We start from the raw sequence: 21,876 nt of genomic DNA on the forward strand, positions 1-21,876 counted from the left end.
CTCAACCTGCAAGATGAAGAAACCTGATAATTGACATTGACATAAAAGCATATCATTCGAGCACAATAAAAGAACGAATTTCTAGGTCAATTGTTCATGCTAATGTTCTGTGTCTTGCAATCCCACAGCAAGTTCAACCGCAAGCATAATTTTCAACTATATATAAGATTATAAGTTTTAGTCAGTTTGAATATGTTTCGTTGGAAACCACAGTTAAAAGAAGATAGATACCAAAACACAGCCAATTATAAATTTTACAGTCACTGACAAAAAGAGTGGTGGTTACATTTCGTACGTGTGAAAATGATTGAAACGATATTGTGCTTGTATTCTTACTATCTGTTGTATCGTTATGTGTACTTTCGTGATGCATTTTATTGTATGCTCCATCTGTTTTTTATGAGTATTTTCAACCTGGAACTTTGTCAATGGTTGTCCAGTGTCATATTTAATAGTTTGTGTTGATTTGACGTTGACTGCAGAACGTTTCTGCTCGTTAGACGTGCTACTCACGTGGTTTAGAATAAGTGAATATCACGTAATTATACTGAAACTAAGGTTTAGCTCTATCAGGCAAACTTGTTCTTAGATGGATGTGCCTATTTTAAAAGTCCTTTCAGGTGTATAGCTCTGCAACATTGTCGGCATTTACAAATATTCGGTATTGAGCTTACAATGTATCCCGCATGCAAAAATTTATGACTGGTTGTTTTCATTCTGTATTCGTCTTTTTTTATAAACATTGTCTGAGGTTATTGTCATATTCTTTTATTGTAGTTGCATTCCATGTGTGAATCGTTTTAGCGTGCATGTAGGTTTTGTATATCATTTTGACTTTTATTAGGTGAATCATTGCATATTTACATAAACAATTTTAATTTAATTTATATAACATAAGATTCAAAAGAAAAAAGATACAAAAATATGTTTTATTTACAAACAATAATAAATAAAAAATACAATAAATGCAATAAAATAAACCTCAAATTATTTGTCTTACAAAATGAAATAACAAACAATGCTTATTGGATAACAAATCTTAATTTTCCACTCCTAATAACATGCACTGAAATTATCATTCATAATACTGGCAATCACAACTGGTATAGTCCATTTGATGACTCTGAAAATAGGGAAATTTGAAAATTAAAAGTCATGTGAATAATTTGGATTTTATTTGCTCTTTTCTAATATCAGCTGACGTAAGTGTTGATATGCATTTCGACTGTTTTCAATCCCATTCGTCTGTCTTATAATTGGACTTGCAATATAGATAAATTCATATTTTTCAAAAGAGAAAAAATGAAGGCAAATGGGATTTAAATATAAGATTTGTTCTGGGAAGTATTTCAAATCTAAAATGGACAAACAAATAGCAAAGTCTTAGAGTCTTGAGAATAAATTTGAAGCAAGACAATGGAAGTTTTGACATGTAACCGTCACCAATTTCGATGAAATATTCAATCCATGAACAATTTCAACTAGGTACAGAAAACATTTGTCCTTAAATGCATCAAACTGTTTATCATTGTCAAATATATGATAGAAAGTAATTGTGTAATAAGTTATTTTTCAGTCATCAGATGGACTATGTATTGCTTGGCATAATTTAGTGAGAGTCTGACATATAAACATATATTTTACTAATATAACTTAATACTGTTGAAATGATATGTTACTAGCTAATATCTATAATCATAATGTAAATGTAAATGATAAGGGATGTGGTGTAATAACCAACGAGACAGTAACTTAAAATACAAAATCCGAAAACCATTTACAAATTTATAGAATACCATTTGTAATCTCAACGACAAATTGTCAATATTCGTTTTCATCTGTGACACGTATTCATTTATGTCGATAAACTTTTTGGAGACTACTTCAATTTACGACAGTCCAACAGCGTCCTCGTAAGCCGCAACCCTGTATCAGGGACATAATTCTAGGAAATTAAAGCTCTAGATAACAGTATGTAAGTCTAGATAGAAAGTAGACCGAACTGTACGATTGGTATCATGTATTTCAATAAGTTAGATGTACAATAAACATAAAGAGGAAATCATCTGCACAAAGCAGAATGTTAGTGAAGTTAATATCGCAATAGATCTTTCTCTGTTTTTCTGAGGAAGCCTTGTATGAAGCATTTAATGTATGAACCAGGATTTATCCCATGATTCACACATGAGAAGCATTGATAGATATATTGATGACTCAAAAAGGATGCTTGGTAGTGAGTCCACAGCTTAAGCACCATTATGGGGATAATAAAATTTGAAAAGAATTATCCGACACTAAATTTCCTGAAAAGACACGAAATTTCCTGAAAATGTCTTATGAAAATTGTTAAAAAATCATTGATTATATATATATAAAAAAACAGTGTTCTTTTATGTAACTATAAAAATAAATTTTAGTTTAAGTTAAAGTTGTAAAAATTGTTCATTAGATTACAAACCTACCACAGCCTAAAACAATTTAAAAGGAAAAGAAAAAAAGATGAATGGTCGTCGAATTTCGTACCAACTGAAAAAACAAACCATTTACCAAAAATATTAATTTCTATGGTTGGAACATACTATTAGTGAGACAAACCAGAAGCTTATATAATATATATTATGCGTTAAAAAGATATATGATCTATATCATTATTTAGTCACTTTTGACAAACAAAGGTCCGGTTTCAGGCCTCTTGTTTTTACTTTTTGTTGATCGCTTTATTTTTTTCTTATTTTGTTCCATATAAAATTCAATATCAGCTTTACCATCGTATTGTTTTGTTCCATCAAATATTTCCATTAGTTTCTTTTTCTTTTTTCTAGGTCTTTTCTTCTTTATACTACTTTCTTCAGTTTCAGTGGATTCATCCCTCAAATGAAGTGGATCAAGCTGTTGTCGTCTGCTAGTGACTGTTGGCCATTGCATTGGATCTATAGTCTGTTTCCAATTATTTACTTTCTCGTCAACTGTTGACGGTCTGTCTGATACTAGGTCTTCAACGGTTGTGTTTGGTGACTGTTCCTTTGGAACAACAGTCATTTTCTTTTTTGTTCGTTTATACACGAATATCACAAGGAATATGAGAATTCCTATAATAACTAAGGAAATGGCACCAACAACTATTACTATCAATCTCAACTTGCTTGAATCATCCTTCACCTTCGAAGTTTCGGGAAGGTACGAAGAGTCATTACTAAGTCTTATCAATAATGTTGCAGACTGCGAAAATCCATTAGCAGTATCTTCTGTTGCCTGTAATAACATGACAAATGGCATACTTATTAGTGATTAAGATTATAACACAATGTTGCCTGCTGTATTTTAGACATTTTTACCTATTATGTCTGTTTGTTTTGTTCACAAGTGAGAGGTTTAGCTAGCTAATAAACCAGGTTCATTTTACCATTTTCTACATAAGAAAATGCCAAGTCAGGAATATGACAGTAGTATACTGCTGTTCAAAAGTCATAAATCCTTAGGAGAAAACAAATCCGCGTAACGAACTAAAACCGAAGTAAATATATCAACCATAAGAGGAAACAAATGAACAATAGAAAAACTGAAATGCAACAAAAACAAACGGCAACATAGTTACATAGAAACTAAGTATTTAATAACAACTGACATATTTCTGTATTCGTACAAGACATTTCAAGAACAAACGGTGGGTTTAAGCTGGTTTAGTGGCTAGCCAAACCTCCTGCTTATATAGCGATTATGTCTGTAGTTTATCATATATATATAAATTTGTAAACAGCTATCGTTAACCGACGATACTGCAATACATAAGGAACATAAATTGAAATATCTGCTTCTGAGAACTACTAGGCTCCTGTGATATGAGATGTATTAAAAGTAAGACTTGATTTATTCGAACTGCTTTAAAAAAAAACATTTGCATGCTCGCAATCGTGAAATTCAGGTAAAGACTTATGAACAGTTACTTCACGCATTGCTCGGATGAATATCCTTGTTTTACTTTAAACTTGTTCTTTTCGATTGAATTTTTAATGAGTTTACCTTAAACGTCGACGAAGATCAAAGCATTATTTGCCAAAAAGTAAAATAACAAAAATACCAAATTCAGAGGAAAATTCTAAACGAAAAGTCCCTAAGCAAATCCCAAATGAAAAGCACAATCAATGAAATCCGGTGTATACAATAGGTACTGTATAAATTACTAACATGGTTTAATGATTGTTTTAAGATATTTCAAAATGTTCTGATTACTGGTGTCAAGTAGCCTAGGAAAGTAACAGAAGTCTAACTTACCACAATTGTCAAAACATTGACTGTCAGCACGTCGCCAATCTGTGTTATGGCGCCGGTACTCTGGTCGATTTCAAAACTAGAATGGTAGTTGTTTGGAGCTAGAAATTAAATCAAATTTATGTCACATGTTGGATTTTAAAACAAATTCATAACATATAATTTTAGTAAAATACCAAATATTTCCTGTCGGTTTAATAGGTTTCAAAAGTGACCTTTGTAAAAATAAAATTTGAAAACAGTGACGAAGTCAAACAAAATATGTCGGGGAATAAAGAATGGTCGAGAATGACATTGTAATGATAGCTTATTAGTAACCATATTGTTAGAATCCGCTTTCACATTTAATGACAAAAACCTAATCATAAGCCATTCATGGGTAAACCTATTTGTTTGTTAACGTAGGCAACTATATATTACAAATATATAACCATTCATATCCTGCACTCGCCGTATCTATAATCAACATCATCCTTTCCTTGATCCCGATGTTGTCGTTATTACGACGAACGTCTTGTCGGGACAGGAATTGCATACCATTCTAAAACACCTGAATTACCCCTGTCTTTATTTGGGATCGTGTAATTCTATCTCTAGCTTTGTGTGTTGTGTTTTTGAACTGTTACTGGCTTGTTCTTCTTTTTCGTTTTGATATTCTATTGTTTACATTTCTTCGGCATGTCTTTATGGTCTCCTGTTATTATCTCTACCACTTTTTGTTGACTTATCTTATTTGGTTCTGTACACAATTACAAGATATGTATGTAGAGGCATTAATCATTTGTTTAATTAAAGTGACATATTCAATTTATAATTATGCTGCTGGAAATTTACATTAAAGCGTTGGGAAAAGTATTGAAAAATGGACCAAAGTCTCAGAAATCTTGGTTGCGCAAGTTTATTTTTAATTATTTGAAAAAAGCTCAAACACAAAAATACTGAACTCCGATGAAAATTCAAAACAAAATGTACCTAATCAAATGGCAAAATCAAAAGCTAAAACAAACCAAACGAATGAAAAATGGTCCATACTGAACATTCAGATATATTGAAACATTAAATGAAAAAATGGAGAGAAAAAAATCATTAAACAAATCAATAATATGAAAGGTGCTAAACCTCAATGCGGTAATAATTATTCAATCATGTACCTAGTTTTCCATTCGACCACCTAACATCCTTATCTTTTAATTTTTTAATGTGGTTTTGATTTTGTTCGAACCAGATAAACAATGAGGAAAACTATAACTGAACAAAAAGGCTTCTTTTTGTAACTTACATTTCTTTATGCTATACTTGATACTAGAGCCGAGAGAATCTTGGTCTTTTGCTATTATATCTGTTGGTTGTACTTTTATAGGTCCCTGAATCAAACATAATTAATAAGAGAATATATATTGGTAAGTGGTTTCTTTGCCATGTTGTTTTTAATATAAACTTATTCTGATTGGCGTCAATAACGCAATATAGTGGCATTTACAATGATACTTTTTTAAAATGATTCTGTAACTTGTAATCTTCATGAAAAATGTTTGCAGCTACCTCACGATCGCTTAACTGTTTAGAGTGTTTATGATATTTTACATCTTCATTGAAACATGATAATTTTTTTTTTGAATCTAATAACAAATATGACAAACAAATGTTGATAGCAACTTGAAAACGTACTTAAAGGTCCTTAACAATTGTAACCTGTTTATTCAATTTATGTTTACATAAATTGTAGATGGAGGTTAAAATACTGTGTCGATTACATTGTTTAAAAAATTGTATTTAAAACGCATAACAAATAACTATATTTATATTTCTGTATGGAAAAAACTGAAAATTCTGTTAAAGTAAATATAATTATCTGACAATACAAATGATTATATATGACAAGAAATTTATTTCCCCCTTCAAAGTTAAACTATGCGACAATTAATGGAAGTGTTGCTTGTGAAGGTTTGAATCGGTTATACACCACCTATCTAAATGTATGTCTGTTGAATCAATATTTGTCAGGTTCGAATTAAAAAAAAATATTAAAAAAAATAAACATGAAAAAAAAAACAATATAAAAAATGTCGTGAGCATAAAAAACTGTGCTAACTAAACATCAGATTCTATCTGAGATGTAGCCTTACATTTTGTACAATAACTAAATTTATAAAATGAAACTTTACAGTTAAATGTACAGCATTGTGTCAACTATCGACACACTGGCTCATGGTACTGCCATCTCGTTTTATACGTCTATTACAGTGTTGTGGACAATCATTTTCGGATATAAATGAGTTTCGGGAACAATTGAAGTTAAGTTAATTCACTGTCACCAGTTAAAAAAAGTATTTATGGACATTGGTGATGGTTTTTAATTCTAAAAAAAAAATACCCGCCAAGAAGGTCCAGTGTATGCTTCATATGGAGTAACTGAACAATTGTTCTGGCATCCAGGATACTGGAAAGATGGTGGCAAATCATCGACGTCAACTATTTCTATTTGTAAAGTAGTGTTTATTTCAAAACCAGATTCATCGTTTGCCTGGAATGAAAGAATATCAATATTCATGCAGAAAACAGACAATGTTATTAAATCAACAGCGACTTCCTTTCTTTAAAACGAGTTTGATGACGCGTGTAAAATAAAATATAAACGAAAAATTTGAAGATTTAGCAATTCTAATAATGCTTATAGAGAAAAATTATGTACACGCCAATGCGAAAGCAACTTAACCTTGCAAGATTATTTTCAAAATTCTAGATGTCATTGCAAATTCTTTCAAGTAGATAATATAAACCTTGAAAAACCGTTACAAAAAATTAAACAAACGTTGCATATATATTATACAATTTGTTAATGCTATAACGAATAAAGTTTCAAGTCACTGCACATAATTCATTGGGTACAATAACACTAAAATATTTATTAAAAAACGTTACCTTCAAAGTTATTTATAAAACATTTATATGTACATAGCTTAGCATACCTTAACTACAACTATCAAAGTTAAAATGCTGATGTTATTTTTATGAAGCTGATCAAAGTCCGGAGATGCCTTGACTCGAAGGTTATCTGAGGATGCGATGGGTATGTAGAACCATGGTGTAGCATCATTCTGAAAAAGAAATGCAATAGCATACATAAATAAACATTTCAGATACTTATGTAACTTGATCAACATCATTATTAACCAATGAAAGTATCATTTCTTTCACTTAATCCTAAATTGTTTGGTTGTTTTCGTAAATATGGAAATTACAGCCCTGGTTTAAGTGTGAGAATGTATGATGTGTCATTGAATAATACGAGAAAAATATCGCCAAAGTAAGCTGTGACAACCTATTTTATTTTGAATAATGTTTTGTTAATTTCACAAAATGAATATTAATTTACAAATTTAAATTGTTTATTTTCTGAAGAAATTCTAATAATGCAATTAATTAAAATAAGATTTTGGTTGGTTTTGAATTTGACTATCTAGTTACTCTTTGCAGAGATCCTTTGGGAAAAGAGGCTGAATTGGAGAATGTATCCACTTGATCTTTAGACAATTATTGTCTAATATTCTGTTCAAATCCTTATTTCTGGTTGTAACAGTCAAAATCTTCATAATAATCAATTGCAAGACAAACTGCTGTCTGGTCGACTATTTAAATAAAGGCAACAATAGATTAAAAGTTAAAAAAACACTTCTGTGTTTTTGTTGTTTCGTTGTTTTCCTCTTACAGTTGAAGGGTTTGCCTTGGTTTTAGTTTGTAACCCTGATTTGCTTTCTCTTTGTTTTACTTTTGAACAGCGGCATACTACCGTTGCATTTAGTTCCGGGATCATATGAACTCAAAACGCTGTTAGACCGGCATGTATAACCAGTAATGCGTCACCTCACTTAGTCAATCAATCATAATCGGCAATCAGTACAATTGCAGATCAGACGATCATTACAATATCTCAAGATCAAAGACAGCAAAACATGTTTCTTTAGAGTTGAGACAGACATATTGTATAGGTCCATGTAGTGCGATTTAAGTCATTCTTCCCCGAGACTATGCTGATGTGGGTTTTGTATCATGAGCACAACCCTATTGTTTAAGACCGGATAATTAAAACCAAATCACTGTTTTAAATTTCAAATTAATTTGTAATTGAAATAGATGAAATTTTGTATTTCCTATATGACAATATTGACATCATAACCCCAATTTGTAACAGGTTCAAAAACTGCGTCATTGTGGTTTTACGTACTATTTACCTTTTAAATGGAATAGTTTGTAAAATAGAACTACATTTCCATAACAGAAAAATATCCTGTCAGAAAAAAAGATGATGTCATTTACATTTGTTTTCTTTCCAAAATCGAACAACACCCATGTACACTATTTACTGTGCAATAGATTAATATCGGTACGAACAACGGCTGACCCTACTAGGTATGCATTTATCAATTGCAGTATTATTGTATAAATGATAAAAACTTTTGAAACGCCTTGTTTTTCGCCGAAAATTGTTATCACGAAAATGCTTAACTGTCTTGCGTGACAACATATTTGTTGAGTTTGGTGTATTGACATTTTAGCAAACATTCAGTATTCCAATGGGCACTAATTGTGCACCACTTCTGGTCGACTTGCTTTTGTACTCATACAAAGCAGAATTCATACAGAACATTTACAAAAACAAAAAGCATCTTTCATGAAAATAAGGATTTTTTTGTGTATTTAAAATTTTCTGTTACAAAATGTTAGAAATAAACTCATCATAGATACCAGGACTAAATTGAGTATATACGCCAGACGCGCGTTTCGTCTACAAAAGACTCATCAGTGACATTATTATAAATTAAGGAATGTATCTCCCTCATGCAAAGCTCTGATTCCTTTCACGGATTTTGCTATTCTTTTTTAAACATTTTGGATAATAACTCTTCATCTTGTATATAAGATTTGGATTTCAAATATTTTGGCCACGAGCATCACTGAAGAGACATGTATTGTCGAAATGCGCATCTGGTGCAGGAAAATTTGTACCGTTTATGTTATTTCAAGGTTTTATAATTTCTCTTTCAGATACATCGATTTGGTTCTGTGTTTGGCTTTTATTTTTTTTTTATTCTAGCGTCACTGATAAGTCTTTTGTAGATGAAACGTGCGTTTGGCTTTAATTCAAATTTTCAATCCTGGTATCTTTGATGAGTTTATCTATCACTCATTGACCCTTATTTTAAAGAGTGATTACAACTCATATATCCCAGCGAATTTGAGATTAAAGATAACACCAAAAGTAGACGGTCTATTTCACATTTTGATCATTCCCTCAATACTAACAGAGATGGGCGACTTCAAACTAGAATATAAGACAAACGTGATGCTTTCAACTTTTCAATAGTCCACCTCCCATTTCGTAGCAGTAGCATACATTTTTTAAGCTAATACGTTACGATCGTGCATGTTTATAATATACGGACTTCATCAACACCGGTACACTTGACACAAAAAACTGCCCCAGGAAAGGTATGAAGAAGTACGACCGAAATCCACACAACATCCGTTTTCACGAACACCATAAATAAATAATTGACTAAACCGAGATGTTTTGGTCATAAGATTACAGTTGTCCGATCTGTACTTTCCTCGATTGTATCATATTCTCGTTTGTAACATTAAAGTTGACTGAGTTTGAATATGCATTTATATCAGAAGACATATATATTGTCGACACAACTATCTCGCTCCCTTTACAGTTCATGCAATTCACTCAGTCAGGTTTGTTTGTTACATTAATTTGAGTTGTCTCTTTTCGTTCGTCGGGTTCGTGTTGCTTGGTCTATAGTTTTCAATGTTGTGTCTTGTGTACTATTGTTTGTCTGTTTGTCTTTTTCTTTTGTAGACATGACGTTGTTAATTTATTTTTTTTATCTATGTAATGGAAAGTCCCTCTAGTATCTTTTGTCACTCTTTTTCAATAGATTAACAAGATTTTAATATCAATAAACTACTGTCCCCTTAACTAATTAATCAAAACTCTTTGCAAACTATTTCAACTGCCTTCTAATCCTCCGTAAATTAAAAGACTAATTTGTAAAACTTATATACGAGTTTTTAAATTTAAATTTGTGAATACTAAAAAGTATAAAAGTTTGTACCTGAACGTTGCTTGTTTTTACTGTATAGGTGAAGTCGTTTAACTGAGGTGTAGGAATATCGCTGTCAATAAGGTATGGGAATATACTTAATACTGATGTATCATTGTTCGTATTCTAAAAATTATAAATATATATTTAAAAACAACAACAACACAACACAGATGATCAACTAGTTGAACGAAGTTAAATAAAGTATTATATCAATAACAGTTTGCTTCTTGAATCAACCATTTCATGTAGTATTTTAAGCTTTACTATTTTAATGATAGATTGACAAAAAAAATCCTTTCTCTTTCTGCCTCGCAAAATACAAAGAAAATTTAACTTAAACTTGCCTAAAAAATCATGGACATTGTATGAGTTTTACAATTTAAGTTGTTAGAAGCTTTAAACCATACAGAAGGAAATCATGCTATTTGTTAAGTCTGAACACAACTTTGTGGCATATACTCCAACAAGCTAAATTACTTGTTACTGTGAAATATGCGGCAGACGGGCAGATGCATTACTCTGCAAGTAACACGGGTCTAGAAATCAACAGAAAGACTTAGCAAAACGATGTACTGCAAACTTGTGTTTAATAAAAGATCAACATATAACCTTTCATCAAAGACGTAATGAACGGTTTAATTTATTTTCTCCAGAAAGCATGTAACATATTTTTTCTAAAAGGCAACATATTTTTTTTATCATTATTTATTTGAATTTTCTTTGGGAGGGTCAACATCTTGCGTTTTTACTATTCCATTTTTTAGGTGAATACCATTTCAGAAGATTAAACAAGCTATACCTTAAATTCCAAAGGAATGGAAATATGCTTGCGTTGAAATTGCGGGAATTGAAGTATTTGCATGTATATGGTAATATTACCTCGTTAACTTTAATTATTTTGGGAAACGAATCGTTGAAATGCTGAGGAAATTCATTAACAGATTCAATAATAACTCTGATATCCTGAAAAAGAGAGCATGTCATTATTATATTGTCATATTGAAATAATATGGCTATCATCATGTGCTCTGTTTTACCCTTAAATTAGTGAAACCAACTTCAAGTTGAAAATATTAGTTTTTGTTTTGAATTTTTTAACAGATTTTTAATATATTTTTAGTATTTTTTACGCACCATGAAATAGTTATTCCGCGCTATGTATTGCTCAGCTGGCGCATCTTAAATAACGTTTTTATGCATGAAATGTCCTTTTTATTCATCACAATAGCTTAAGTCATCAAGTAAGTTTTGAATCGTCCATACATATGAATTATTCTGTCTTATTTGCAGAAATACAAAATTATGTCGTCAAATTCATGAAGCTAATATGCTCATTTGACTTAGAATAAAAATTCTAGTCTTCTGAAAAATGATTTTATTGTGAAAGAAATTTTGATGAATTTGATTCGAACTTTTTTCTGCAATGCATATGTTTATGTGATTTTATATAGTTCGCGTATAAATATGCAGCTTTACTTTATTTAATCATCAATCTCAAATATAAATGCACTCCATGGCAGTTTTTCTTCAACTTAAACCGTAGTTTTTTTTAGTTTTCACTCATCATTTTTGAGGAAAGAAACCAATATCTAAAGTTTCATATATTAACACATAACCTCTGATATTACTTTGTTTTACTTGTTATCTTCCCTTATGAAAGAATCTGTACCTTAGGGACGTTGTCCGAACCAAAACAGTTAACTTTAAAATGGATTTCTTTAAGCTCCCCTTTACTCTGAAAAGAGAAAAAAAACACTGCAATATGCTTCAGCAGAAACCTGTTAAATCTTAACACTGAACTTTAATATCTATGTCTCACTTAGATATGTCTTACCAATATGCCTGGCAATTCCAACTCTAATCTCCACGATACTCTACACTGACAGGTTTTGAATATGACTGTATAGTTTCTGAATAGATCCAACTTAGTAGTTATGTCAAAACTCTTGTCGCAAAAATGCCCAAAATGCGCTGATAGAAGACAAATCTTTCGGTTAAAATTATTCTCAACTTTTATGATAATAATAACTTTTACAATTAAGGGGTTGGTACATTATATTACATGTTTTTTTAGTTGTTGTTGAAATCGGGATCTGCCACATATATTTCTTCTTTTTGATGTGTTTGTCGTTGGTCTCTGCCTTATTATAGTATACCTCATTTCTTCCTTTATTCGTATAAAAGAAGTTAAAATATCATAAAACACTGTAAAAAGCTTTATATCTGCTCGTCATGGTAGCGAACTGTCATTTTTTAAACAGAAAATGTATTCAAATTAAAACTTCCGGAAAGAACATTCAAGAGATGGCTGGAATTTTAATTGAGCAAATCTATAGCTAAATACGGAATATCGGATCGCCATTTTTTTCAAAAGATATAAAACAATGAAGCTTTTGTTGTGATTCCTTAAGCACTAAACCTTATAATTTTGACTTACTGTATTCCTCCAAAATGTATCTTCCTTGTCTAGAGAATTATTTACTATGTTAAATGAAAGAAAAGCACTAGTGTCTGAAGTTAGAGTAAAATTGAAATAATTCTCAACTTTCAGTTGTAAATCCAAATTAGTAGTAATGTCATAACTGTTCACTTTAGTCGCACGAAATGTCCAATTTGTCAATGGATCAACAGTGACATTCCATACGACACCTGAAATACAAAAATAAATGTTAGATTGATTGATTGTTGTTTGCTTAGCGTCTTGTGGTAAATATTACATGCATTACTTGGACACACATTCTGTTTGAAACTCTTTGAGAGAGAAAAAACTATCAAAAAGGGAGATTAAGTCAGATAGACGATTTTGTGGAAGAAAGAAAAAATGTATTGAAAAAGAAACGAGCCGTTTCGGAAACGGTAAAAATAAAAAAATTACAAATAACACCTAGAGCGCGATTAACATTGAATGATCGTAACATAAAAAATAAAAGTTTTTTTTTGTCAATATACATAGACACTTACGACATGTTACTATTTGTTCCATATTGATTTAGTAAATTTTAACATAGTTGTCATAAACTAGAATTGTTATCAACGCGGGTAAGTTTTAAATATAAAATTTGGACAAAAATAAAAAGAACTCTTTTATAAAATTAAAATATCCCTAATATAAAAATTTAGGAGTTGTGGTATGATTGTAAATAAAAAGGACAAGCATGTGAGCAGCTTCAGGGTACTTTACGGCTTGTACAAATGAGCAAAAACCATACCATATATAACAAGCGTGTAATTACTTTGGCATCAAGAAATGTGAAATCTTTCAAAAGAGAATCGATGTTCCGTATAAGACCTACATGACCAAAAATATATTGTTTAAAAACGACTTGTCTCCTCCAACCCTAACCCCCAAATAAAGCCGTTTTTACCTGTATGAGTCTCGTTCACAGCTTTTACTTCAGGAATGTTACTTATGTATGTTCCACAGTTAGTACACAAAACTAAAATAAAGAATAACGATATTAATTTTTTTTTAGTTTTCTTGTTAGTCTGTTTATGTTGCTGTCTCATTGACATATAAATCACCTCTTGCAATGTATACCAAACACTTCTTTTTTATTTACTGTTTGAATATTGGTTTGATAATTTACAAAGTTGTTGTTTTATTAATTTTTTGTCATCAATCAGTACTATACTGTCTCAGGTCAAGGCAAATATTGAACACTCTTTTATCGGAAATAACTTTCGATCCCACTTCAGCCCTGGTAAACTATTGGATGAATGCTGTTCTCACTGTTTTAAAAAGTGGTTGCAACTCACTAAGTCAACGGTAAAATAGATGGCGCTGGGTTTCCAGTTTATGATAATGTTCTTATTGGTAATGCAATTCTAAATTGTTTCAAACATCTGATCTTCCAAACTTTTGGTCTGACCAATGTTATTCAAGGAACGACGTATAGTAGCATATGAAGAAATCCATGTCATAATTTTATGGTTATAAATTGAACAAAAAAATCAATTTTACATAGCCCATAATTTTATTCCCTGAATTTGTATGATATATATGCCTCTAGACGATAAACAAATAAAAGTCAACCAAAAGTTTAGAGCAAATACACTCATAGTAAGTGTTTTGATATTAAAATCTTTCACCATAAATAGCTCAATCGATTTTATTGTTACATTGTCATATATTTAAATTGTAAATTTATATCTTTTTATTGTTTTTCAGATCACTTGACATGCCATGACAATCTATGTTATCCGGAGTAACATCATTCTGCAATTGCACATAATATTTGATTTATTATATATCAAATATTTGTTGATTCGATTTAACCGTAATTCACGAACAATTAGTTTGTTTTTGTTTGATTTGTGCTCCGTAATGTTAGGCCTCCTGGGACTAACAAAAATGACATAACGATTCATGTAAAACGGTTATTAAAAACGCATTCCGATATTTTTAAAGAGAGAGAGAGGGATAACAAACATGTTTACCTATTAAATTATCCAACATTTGTACATGCGGTTCTGTTTTACGAAAAATACATATTTCAAAGGTCTCTATGCTTATCATGTAAAAGATATTAAATACAAATTTCATCATAAATAATTTGAAAATAAAAATGAAAGTTTGATAATTAGTAAATAAAAATTTCATTATTAAAAGTCTGAATATTTAGCTTTTAATTTTTATAAATAGTTTGAAATTTAGAAAAAAATAAGTATAAACATGTGATATGTATTTATTTGTTCCTACGACTCTGGTTAATTTATATATATATGCTTATGCATATCCATGATATATGAAAATTAGAAAATAATAATTTTATGATAAGCGTTATGAGTCAGCTTTATAAAACAGTCACCGTTTATTGCAACAAGTTAGTATGCAAGTTCGCAAGGAGAAATAGCCAATTAAATCGATGCCATATTTTATTTTTATTGCAAAAAAAAGTAGTAAAATTGGGACTTGGTTAAGACAAGCCTCCTTCTCAAACAATCCTAGATCATTACTAAAATCTCGCCGAATCTATAAAAATAAAATTCCAGTCTTACACACTTTATAATTGTGCCAAATGTTCAAAAATACGCAAAAAAATTGACAAATGTCACAAATGGAGCTATGGATTTCGGTAAATGGTTTTTGTATCAAATAAATTGTACGAAACAGGTCCAGCCTCTCTACGTATGTAATGCTTATTCACGTTTATAGAATTGTGAATCATATAGTTTCCTTGCTCAAATAATTTTTTTTCTGTTGATTTGATTTCAGCTAAAAAAATCTAACTACTGTATAAACAGGTTAGTACTTACCATTTGAAACTCCTGTTAGTACATAATATACCAATAGAAACTCACGAAACATTCCGATCTCCTAGACTGGAAGCTTATTCATATCGAAATCGGAAATTGGAGATCTGTGAAAAATAATGTCCAAATAAATCCAATGTATCAAGAACAAATAAGACAAATATCATGCATTGTTTTAGTCATATCAAACTTCCTGTTTAAGCTTTTATACTATTATCCTTATCAGTACAAACTATGAAAAATAGTTCAGTAATGTATTGATCCGGGGACTTGGAGACCAGTATTGATTTGTCATTTATTCATTTGATTTAGATTAAGACATTTTTTGAAACTTTCAGTGATATGGTGTACAGTGTAATTCTCAGGTGTAATCGTTTGTTATTATTACATGTCGGTGTAATGTACTGTACATTTATATCGTTTTATAAAGTTGTTGACCTCGTGGGAACATTCTATTAAAAGATATTGCCTCTTTTAACTATCAGTAGAAATAGATAACTTTTAGGAATGAACAAATAAAGCAAGCACAGTGTTTATATACACATGAAACGTTCTATATCAATGACCTTTCAAACGTGTGCTCTTTGTGTGAGTCGTCAAAGACAATACCAATCAAACACAAGGAGTAAACAAAGATTCACAAAACCAAAGGACATTTACAACAACAGTTATAAATAATAATAAGAAACAACACGAACTCCACTAAAAACCGGGAGTGAAATTAGGTGCTCCGGAAGGGTTAGTGCATCGGACAACTAACACAAAGGTTCCTGGTTCGATTCCCGTCTGGGATGAAAATTTCAGGGACTGAATTTTCGGCTCTCCCTTGACACATTTGCGAGTATGGTCTTGAGGAAACGATGATAGTCCGTCGGAAGGGGACGATAAATGGCTGACTCGTGTTAAGAGAGAGCCATATCTCTTGCACGTTAAATACACCCTTGTAGATTTCAAAAAAGAGCAGGTTAATGCCGCTAAAAGGCAGCACTCGCACCTGCAAAGTGGAAAGGGATTAATATAAATTGCAAAACTTGTTTCCCAATTCACTATAAATAAATATGTTTAAACAAAGGGTAAGCATTTCTTGCACCGTATACGGCACCCGTCGTGTTATATCTTTGTTCAGTTCGGTAATGATGGAAGGTAATTATGACTGAGGAAGAATATCAGATATGATTTCTGACACACTTATGTCATAATGGCCAATCAGCTCATGATGGCGACGTAAAATTTCTTGAGTGACGACCTTAATTTGATTAGTCCTGTCTTTTTTTGAGAAAGTAGTATTCCTCGTTCAACAAAATCAACGTACTTTGAGCTAGCTCTAGAGTGACGTATCAATTGAGACACATATACTCCATATGCTGGTGCCGCTGAGATGTTGCTACACAGAAAGGAAAGTTGACTTTAGGAAAATTCAAACCAAACGATGGAAGTTTTTAACGTCCTTGACTGGCTATACTGCCCATGCACGGTCGGTAGTGTGAGTCGTCATCAGGTATATCACCTTTATTAGTGACGCCACAATAGAACATTCATCGAGCGGACTGCAATATTTTTTAATATTAACAAATTTTGACCAATTTAGTATTGAATTAAAGTGAATTTGATAATATCTAGTATATCAAAATATACATCTTAGACCACATGTTACACAGGCACAGTTTATTCATATCAATTTCACGTGAAATTCACATGAATTTCACCTCAAACGAGCTTATATGTGAAACTGACGTGAAATCAGTTCATGTGAGTTTCATGTCAACCTCATGTGAATCTCACATGAAAATCACAAGAAATTTTATCACGTGAAATTCACAAGAATTTTTAAAATAACTTAATTCAAATAACATATAAATTTTAAAATTTGATTAAAATCATGAAGAGTACCATTTTTTTTCTTCAAAAGTTCACGTGAAATTCATGTGAAAAATTTCAGGTGAGATTCATGTAAATCTCAATTCACGTATCAGAAATTTTTCATGTAAATTTCATGTGAGATTCATGTGAAATTCATGTGAGCAAATTTTGCCTGTGTAGAAGAGATTGTTTGGAAATGCAGTGTTAAGCTGTTGACACAACACCGTCTGCATTGTATACAATGCTTTAGACAATATACAAAAGTATCGATTTCGTAGTTAAGGACCCTTTAATGCCTTTTTTCATCGGTTTAATAAAAGGTTTTCCTAGAGTACAGGTATGTGGTGTTTTAGGAAATGTTTAACGATACACTTGCGTGTTACTAAACCGTAGGAAAAGCTAAATCTTTGTCATTCAGACCTCTTTTGTAAACAGCTTCCTGATAAAAGATGCGCTTTCTAATACAATTGAGAATGGAAATGGGGAATGTGTCAAAGAGACAACAATCCGACCATAGAGCAGACACCAGCCAAAGGCCATCAATGGGTCTTCAATGCAGCGAGAAACTCTCGCACCCGGAGGCATTCTTTAGCTAAATTTATACTAGTTAAGCATTTTTATAAAACCGCTTTGTTGCGTTGTGTTCTTATTTTTCTTATTCTTTATTCTTATTTTGTGTCTCTACTAATTATAAAAATATGAAGATGTGGTATATGATTGCCCGTGAGAAAAAAAATGTACGGCCTTCAACAATGAGAAAAGACATATCGTATGGTCGTCTGCATGGCACTTCGGTAAAAAAATAATTTATGAAACAGACGACTAACACATTTTCAAATAAAGCGATAAGGAAAACAGGAATTCAGAGTCTATATAACTAGTTAATGATGGTGTTTGTGATGCTCAATCTTAAATTATTGTGTAAAACTTTTTGGACTATTGTTTGTCTTTTTGTTATTTTTCCTATGCGCATGGTTTTTCTTATTTCCTCATGGAGTATGGCATTGGACTTCCCGTGATATGTTGTTTCTCATATGTGTAAATTCATATTTGATACATTAATTTAAAAGACAAAGGAAGTGGTTATCGGTAGATGTTAAAATGTACCGCTTCCCCAAAAATGTGTCAAAAAGAACCAAAAGAAAAAAGTAAAATTGCAAAAATACTGAACTCCTAGAAAAATTCAAAACGGAAAGTCCCTATTTAAATAGAAAATCGAAAGTTCAAAAACATCAAACGTATGGATAACACCAAACACATTCCTGACTTGGTACTGGCAGGCAGAAAGAAATCATGCACTTCGCTTGTCTACCGAATTAAGTATAATTCTGCTTGTTAAAAGTTTTATTACGTTATTTGATAAATATGGTCAATGGTCGGGCGTGCCTCCAATGACTAGGTGAAATTAATGAGGTAATAATTGTTCAAGGTTTGTCACGTATACCCAAATGTACCTTGTAAGTATCAAAGATAAAGGTCCACCAAATAAAGATATTTATGTATACAATGTACCAGTCGTTTATAGTTTTATATAAAAATGAGTATGGAAATGGGAATGTGCCAAAGAGACAACCCCGACTATAGAGCAGAAGACAGCCAAAGGCTACCACTGTATACTTTGTTATATTTTGCTAGTTTTTGAGATTGTACTGCAACTCCGTGGATCTTTGCGAACTTAATTGAGAGAAGCATTACGATTACTGATCATACGTCTTGTGTTTGCGCGCCTCATTTATTCGTTTGGTTGATAAAGCTTTACGTCATTTTCAAATTATTTGTCAATTAATTTGACAATTTTAAAATTAAACAAATTATTTGACAATTAATTAAAACTAAATATGCCTCGGATGAACAAACGACCCAAAAGAAGTATTAGTACGGAATCATTGTACAGTTATGACATGGTTTGTAGTTGTCCGAAGGCAATTTCTTACCCTTATTGTACATTAGACGGTTATTGACCGAATTGATATGTAGAAATACTTGTCAACGAACTAACCCAACCTATCCGTCAAATGGCGTCGACAGGATCCCTGTCAAATTAAGAAGTATGACATCTCTCCATACTTATATTCTAATATTTTGTTGGCAACAGACAGGTGAAACTAGTCGAGCAGGATCTGTTTACCCTTCCGGAGAAAATGAGGTTATCCCTAATTTCGGTGGCGCACTTAGTGTTCAATATCTAGATTAATATAAATTATTGATGTTTTTTCTCTTGTCCTCTTCTTTATTTTTTGCGGTAGTGTTGTCTGTTTTAGTTGGACTCTTTAAATATAACTATGACGATACAGATTACAACACGTACACAATAGCTAAGTCAGAAACGTGGAATTAAATAATTCAAAAACTGAAATTCTATGTTTTTTTTATTAAACATCTTAATTTCTTCGTAAAGCTCATTTGTCGCAAGTTTTTATTTGACCAGAATCAAAAACTTGGTTAAAGAAAAACTTCACTTTTATTGGTAGATTCTGAAAAGTCCATATAAGTTTTTAGACGCAAAACATTATATTCTATTTCATCCAAGTCCGTCAAAATTTTGATCAAAGCTTTCTTTCGACGGTAGCCTCATTTAAAAGAACCATAAAGAAATAAAGAATAAACGTGAAGAAGAAAACTTTGATAGTGCCAACGTGCCTTTAGATTTTTTTTGATAATTTATTACATACCTTTAATTATTTCCTAAATCATACAGAGGTACAACCAAACACAATATTAGTCACAAACACTACACGTTATTATCCGATTGTTTTGTAACTTAAATGTTTTGATAAAAATTAAACTGCTTTACAATCTTAGTAACAGAGCTATTTAGATCCTACCCTCTACAAGTGTTTATTTAGTTTGACAGCTTCGACGTGATAATACATCCGGAAGATTACAAAACGTTTGTCCGAAACTACATACAATTTCTCTTGAGCAAATAAGTGTATAATGTTAATAAACTGTACTAACAACCTTTCGGTGAACATAGAAAAACATCCTCAAAATTTTTGAAAAGATTTTTGACAAGTTTTTATATATTTCAATTTAACGTATTTCATTCATCAATCAATACAAAACACCTTTCAAATGTATTCGGATTAAGCGAAGAGTGTCATGACCATGAATAAGAGGAACTTTTACTTTTAATACCTGCATTATTAGATACTTAATAAGCTGTATTGTATCGGTCCTTAGATGGATACACAGGTTTATTACCTTTTCAAGTACTATTGTAAATTTGTATAAGTTTATTTTTAATATTGATATAGATTTGTTATCTGGAATAAGGTGTAGGTGCGCATGTGCACAATAATAAACTTTACGTATAATCATATCTTAAAAGTCATATATCTTAGTTATATAATGCAGTTGTTGTTGCGTAGACGAGGGTATCGATATGTTTTTATCTGGTAATGGTACTTTAAATGGCTGGAACTCTTTTAAAAAGACTGCTCAGAATCTAAAAATTAAAAATTTCTTGTGAGCCGAATACTTATAGTTTTTAAATATTATGCTTTCAGGTCCAATTTTTCTAAATTCTATATGATTATTATAGATACAGGTATGAAATTAAGAAATGTAAATATACTCATAGTGTTAGTGTAAAAAGCATATATTCACTTTCATTGTTTAATCTCGCCTCCTACCTGTGATTGAAGATACAGAAAGGAAAGGAGCAACCACTTAACTTCAAGGGTTAATTGTTTCTCTCTGAGTTCGTATTTTTTACGCATTTTTGTCTTAGTTTTTAGACGCTATGTCAATCTTTTTTCTTTTTCAAAAAGTAACACTTTAAGGTATGATGAAAAAATCTTCTTTCAGAACATATGTTTGTCCTCTGCTTGCCCACACTTTTTGTTTATCAAAGCTGACTATGCGATATGTGTTTTGCTCATTGTTGAAGGCCGTACATTGACCTATAGTCACTTACATTCTCGACATTTGGACTCTGGCCTGACTTTGATGGATATATATAATCTTTCAATCAGTTTAATTGGGGTCTAGAGCTGGCGTGTCAGTAACTGCTAGACTAGTCTTTGTTCATTTATGTAATATTGCCATTTTGTTTAGTTTCTGTTGTTACCTATTCATTCTGACATCGGACTCGGACTTCTTTTAAACTGAGTTTTATTGTGCGTATTGTTGTGTGTTTTTTTTCTACATTGGCTAGAGGTATAGGAGGAGGGTTTAGATATCAAAAAACATGTTTATCCCCGCCGCGTTTTTGCGCCTGTCCCAAGTCAGTAGCCCCTGGCTATTGTAAGTTTTGTATGAATTTTATCTTTTGTTTCTTTTATATCTTTCGGAGTTTAGTATGCCATCCATTCTCACTGAACTAGTATAGACTTTTGTTTAGGGTCCAGCTGAAGCACACCTTATAGTGCGGGATTTT

At 31.5% G+C, this 21,876-nt stretch overlaps 1 protein-coding gene across 2 annotated transcripts; it reads right to left on the reverse strand.

Annotated features, from left to right (window-relative positions):
* Positions 1–915: 915 nt before the first annotated feature.
* On the reverse strand, positions 916–20,299 carry LOC143044441 (uncharacterized). Of its 2 annotated transcripts, XM_076216461.1 has the most exons (13): positions 20,168–20,299; positions 15,639–15,742; positions 13,748–13,819; positions 12,820–13,031; positions 12,052–12,117; positions 11,262–11,345; positions 10,392–10,505; positions 7,239–7,367; positions 6,644–6,793; positions 5,549–5,633; positions 4,273–4,370; positions 2,766–3,252; positions 916–1,123 (listed from the first exon to the last, which is right to left on the reverse strand). In XM_076216461.1, exons 2-13 carry the CDS (start codon positions 15,688–15,690, stop codon positions 1,095–1,097), a joined length of 1,578 nt encoding a protein of 525 aa, XP_076072576.1. In that variant the 5' UTR covers positions 15,691–15,742; positions 20,168–20,299; the 3' UTR covers positions 916–1,094. The 2 variants fall into 2 exon arrangements, with proteins under 2 accessions (XP_076072576.1, XP_076072575.1); XM_076216460.1 differs by lacking the exon at positions 916–1,123 and having other exon boundaries at positions 2,552–3,252.
* Between the last annotated feature and the right edge of the window lie 1,577 nt (positions 20,300–21,876).

Source organism: Mytilus galloprovincialis, chromosome 9, assembly GCF_965363235.1.
Source record: "Mytilus galloprovincialis chromosome 9, xbMytGall1.hap1.1, whole genome shotgun sequence".
Classification (NCBI taxonomy): domain Eukaryota; kingdom Metazoa; phylum Mollusca; class Bivalvia; order Mytilida; family Mytilidae; genus Mytilus; species Mytilus galloprovincialis.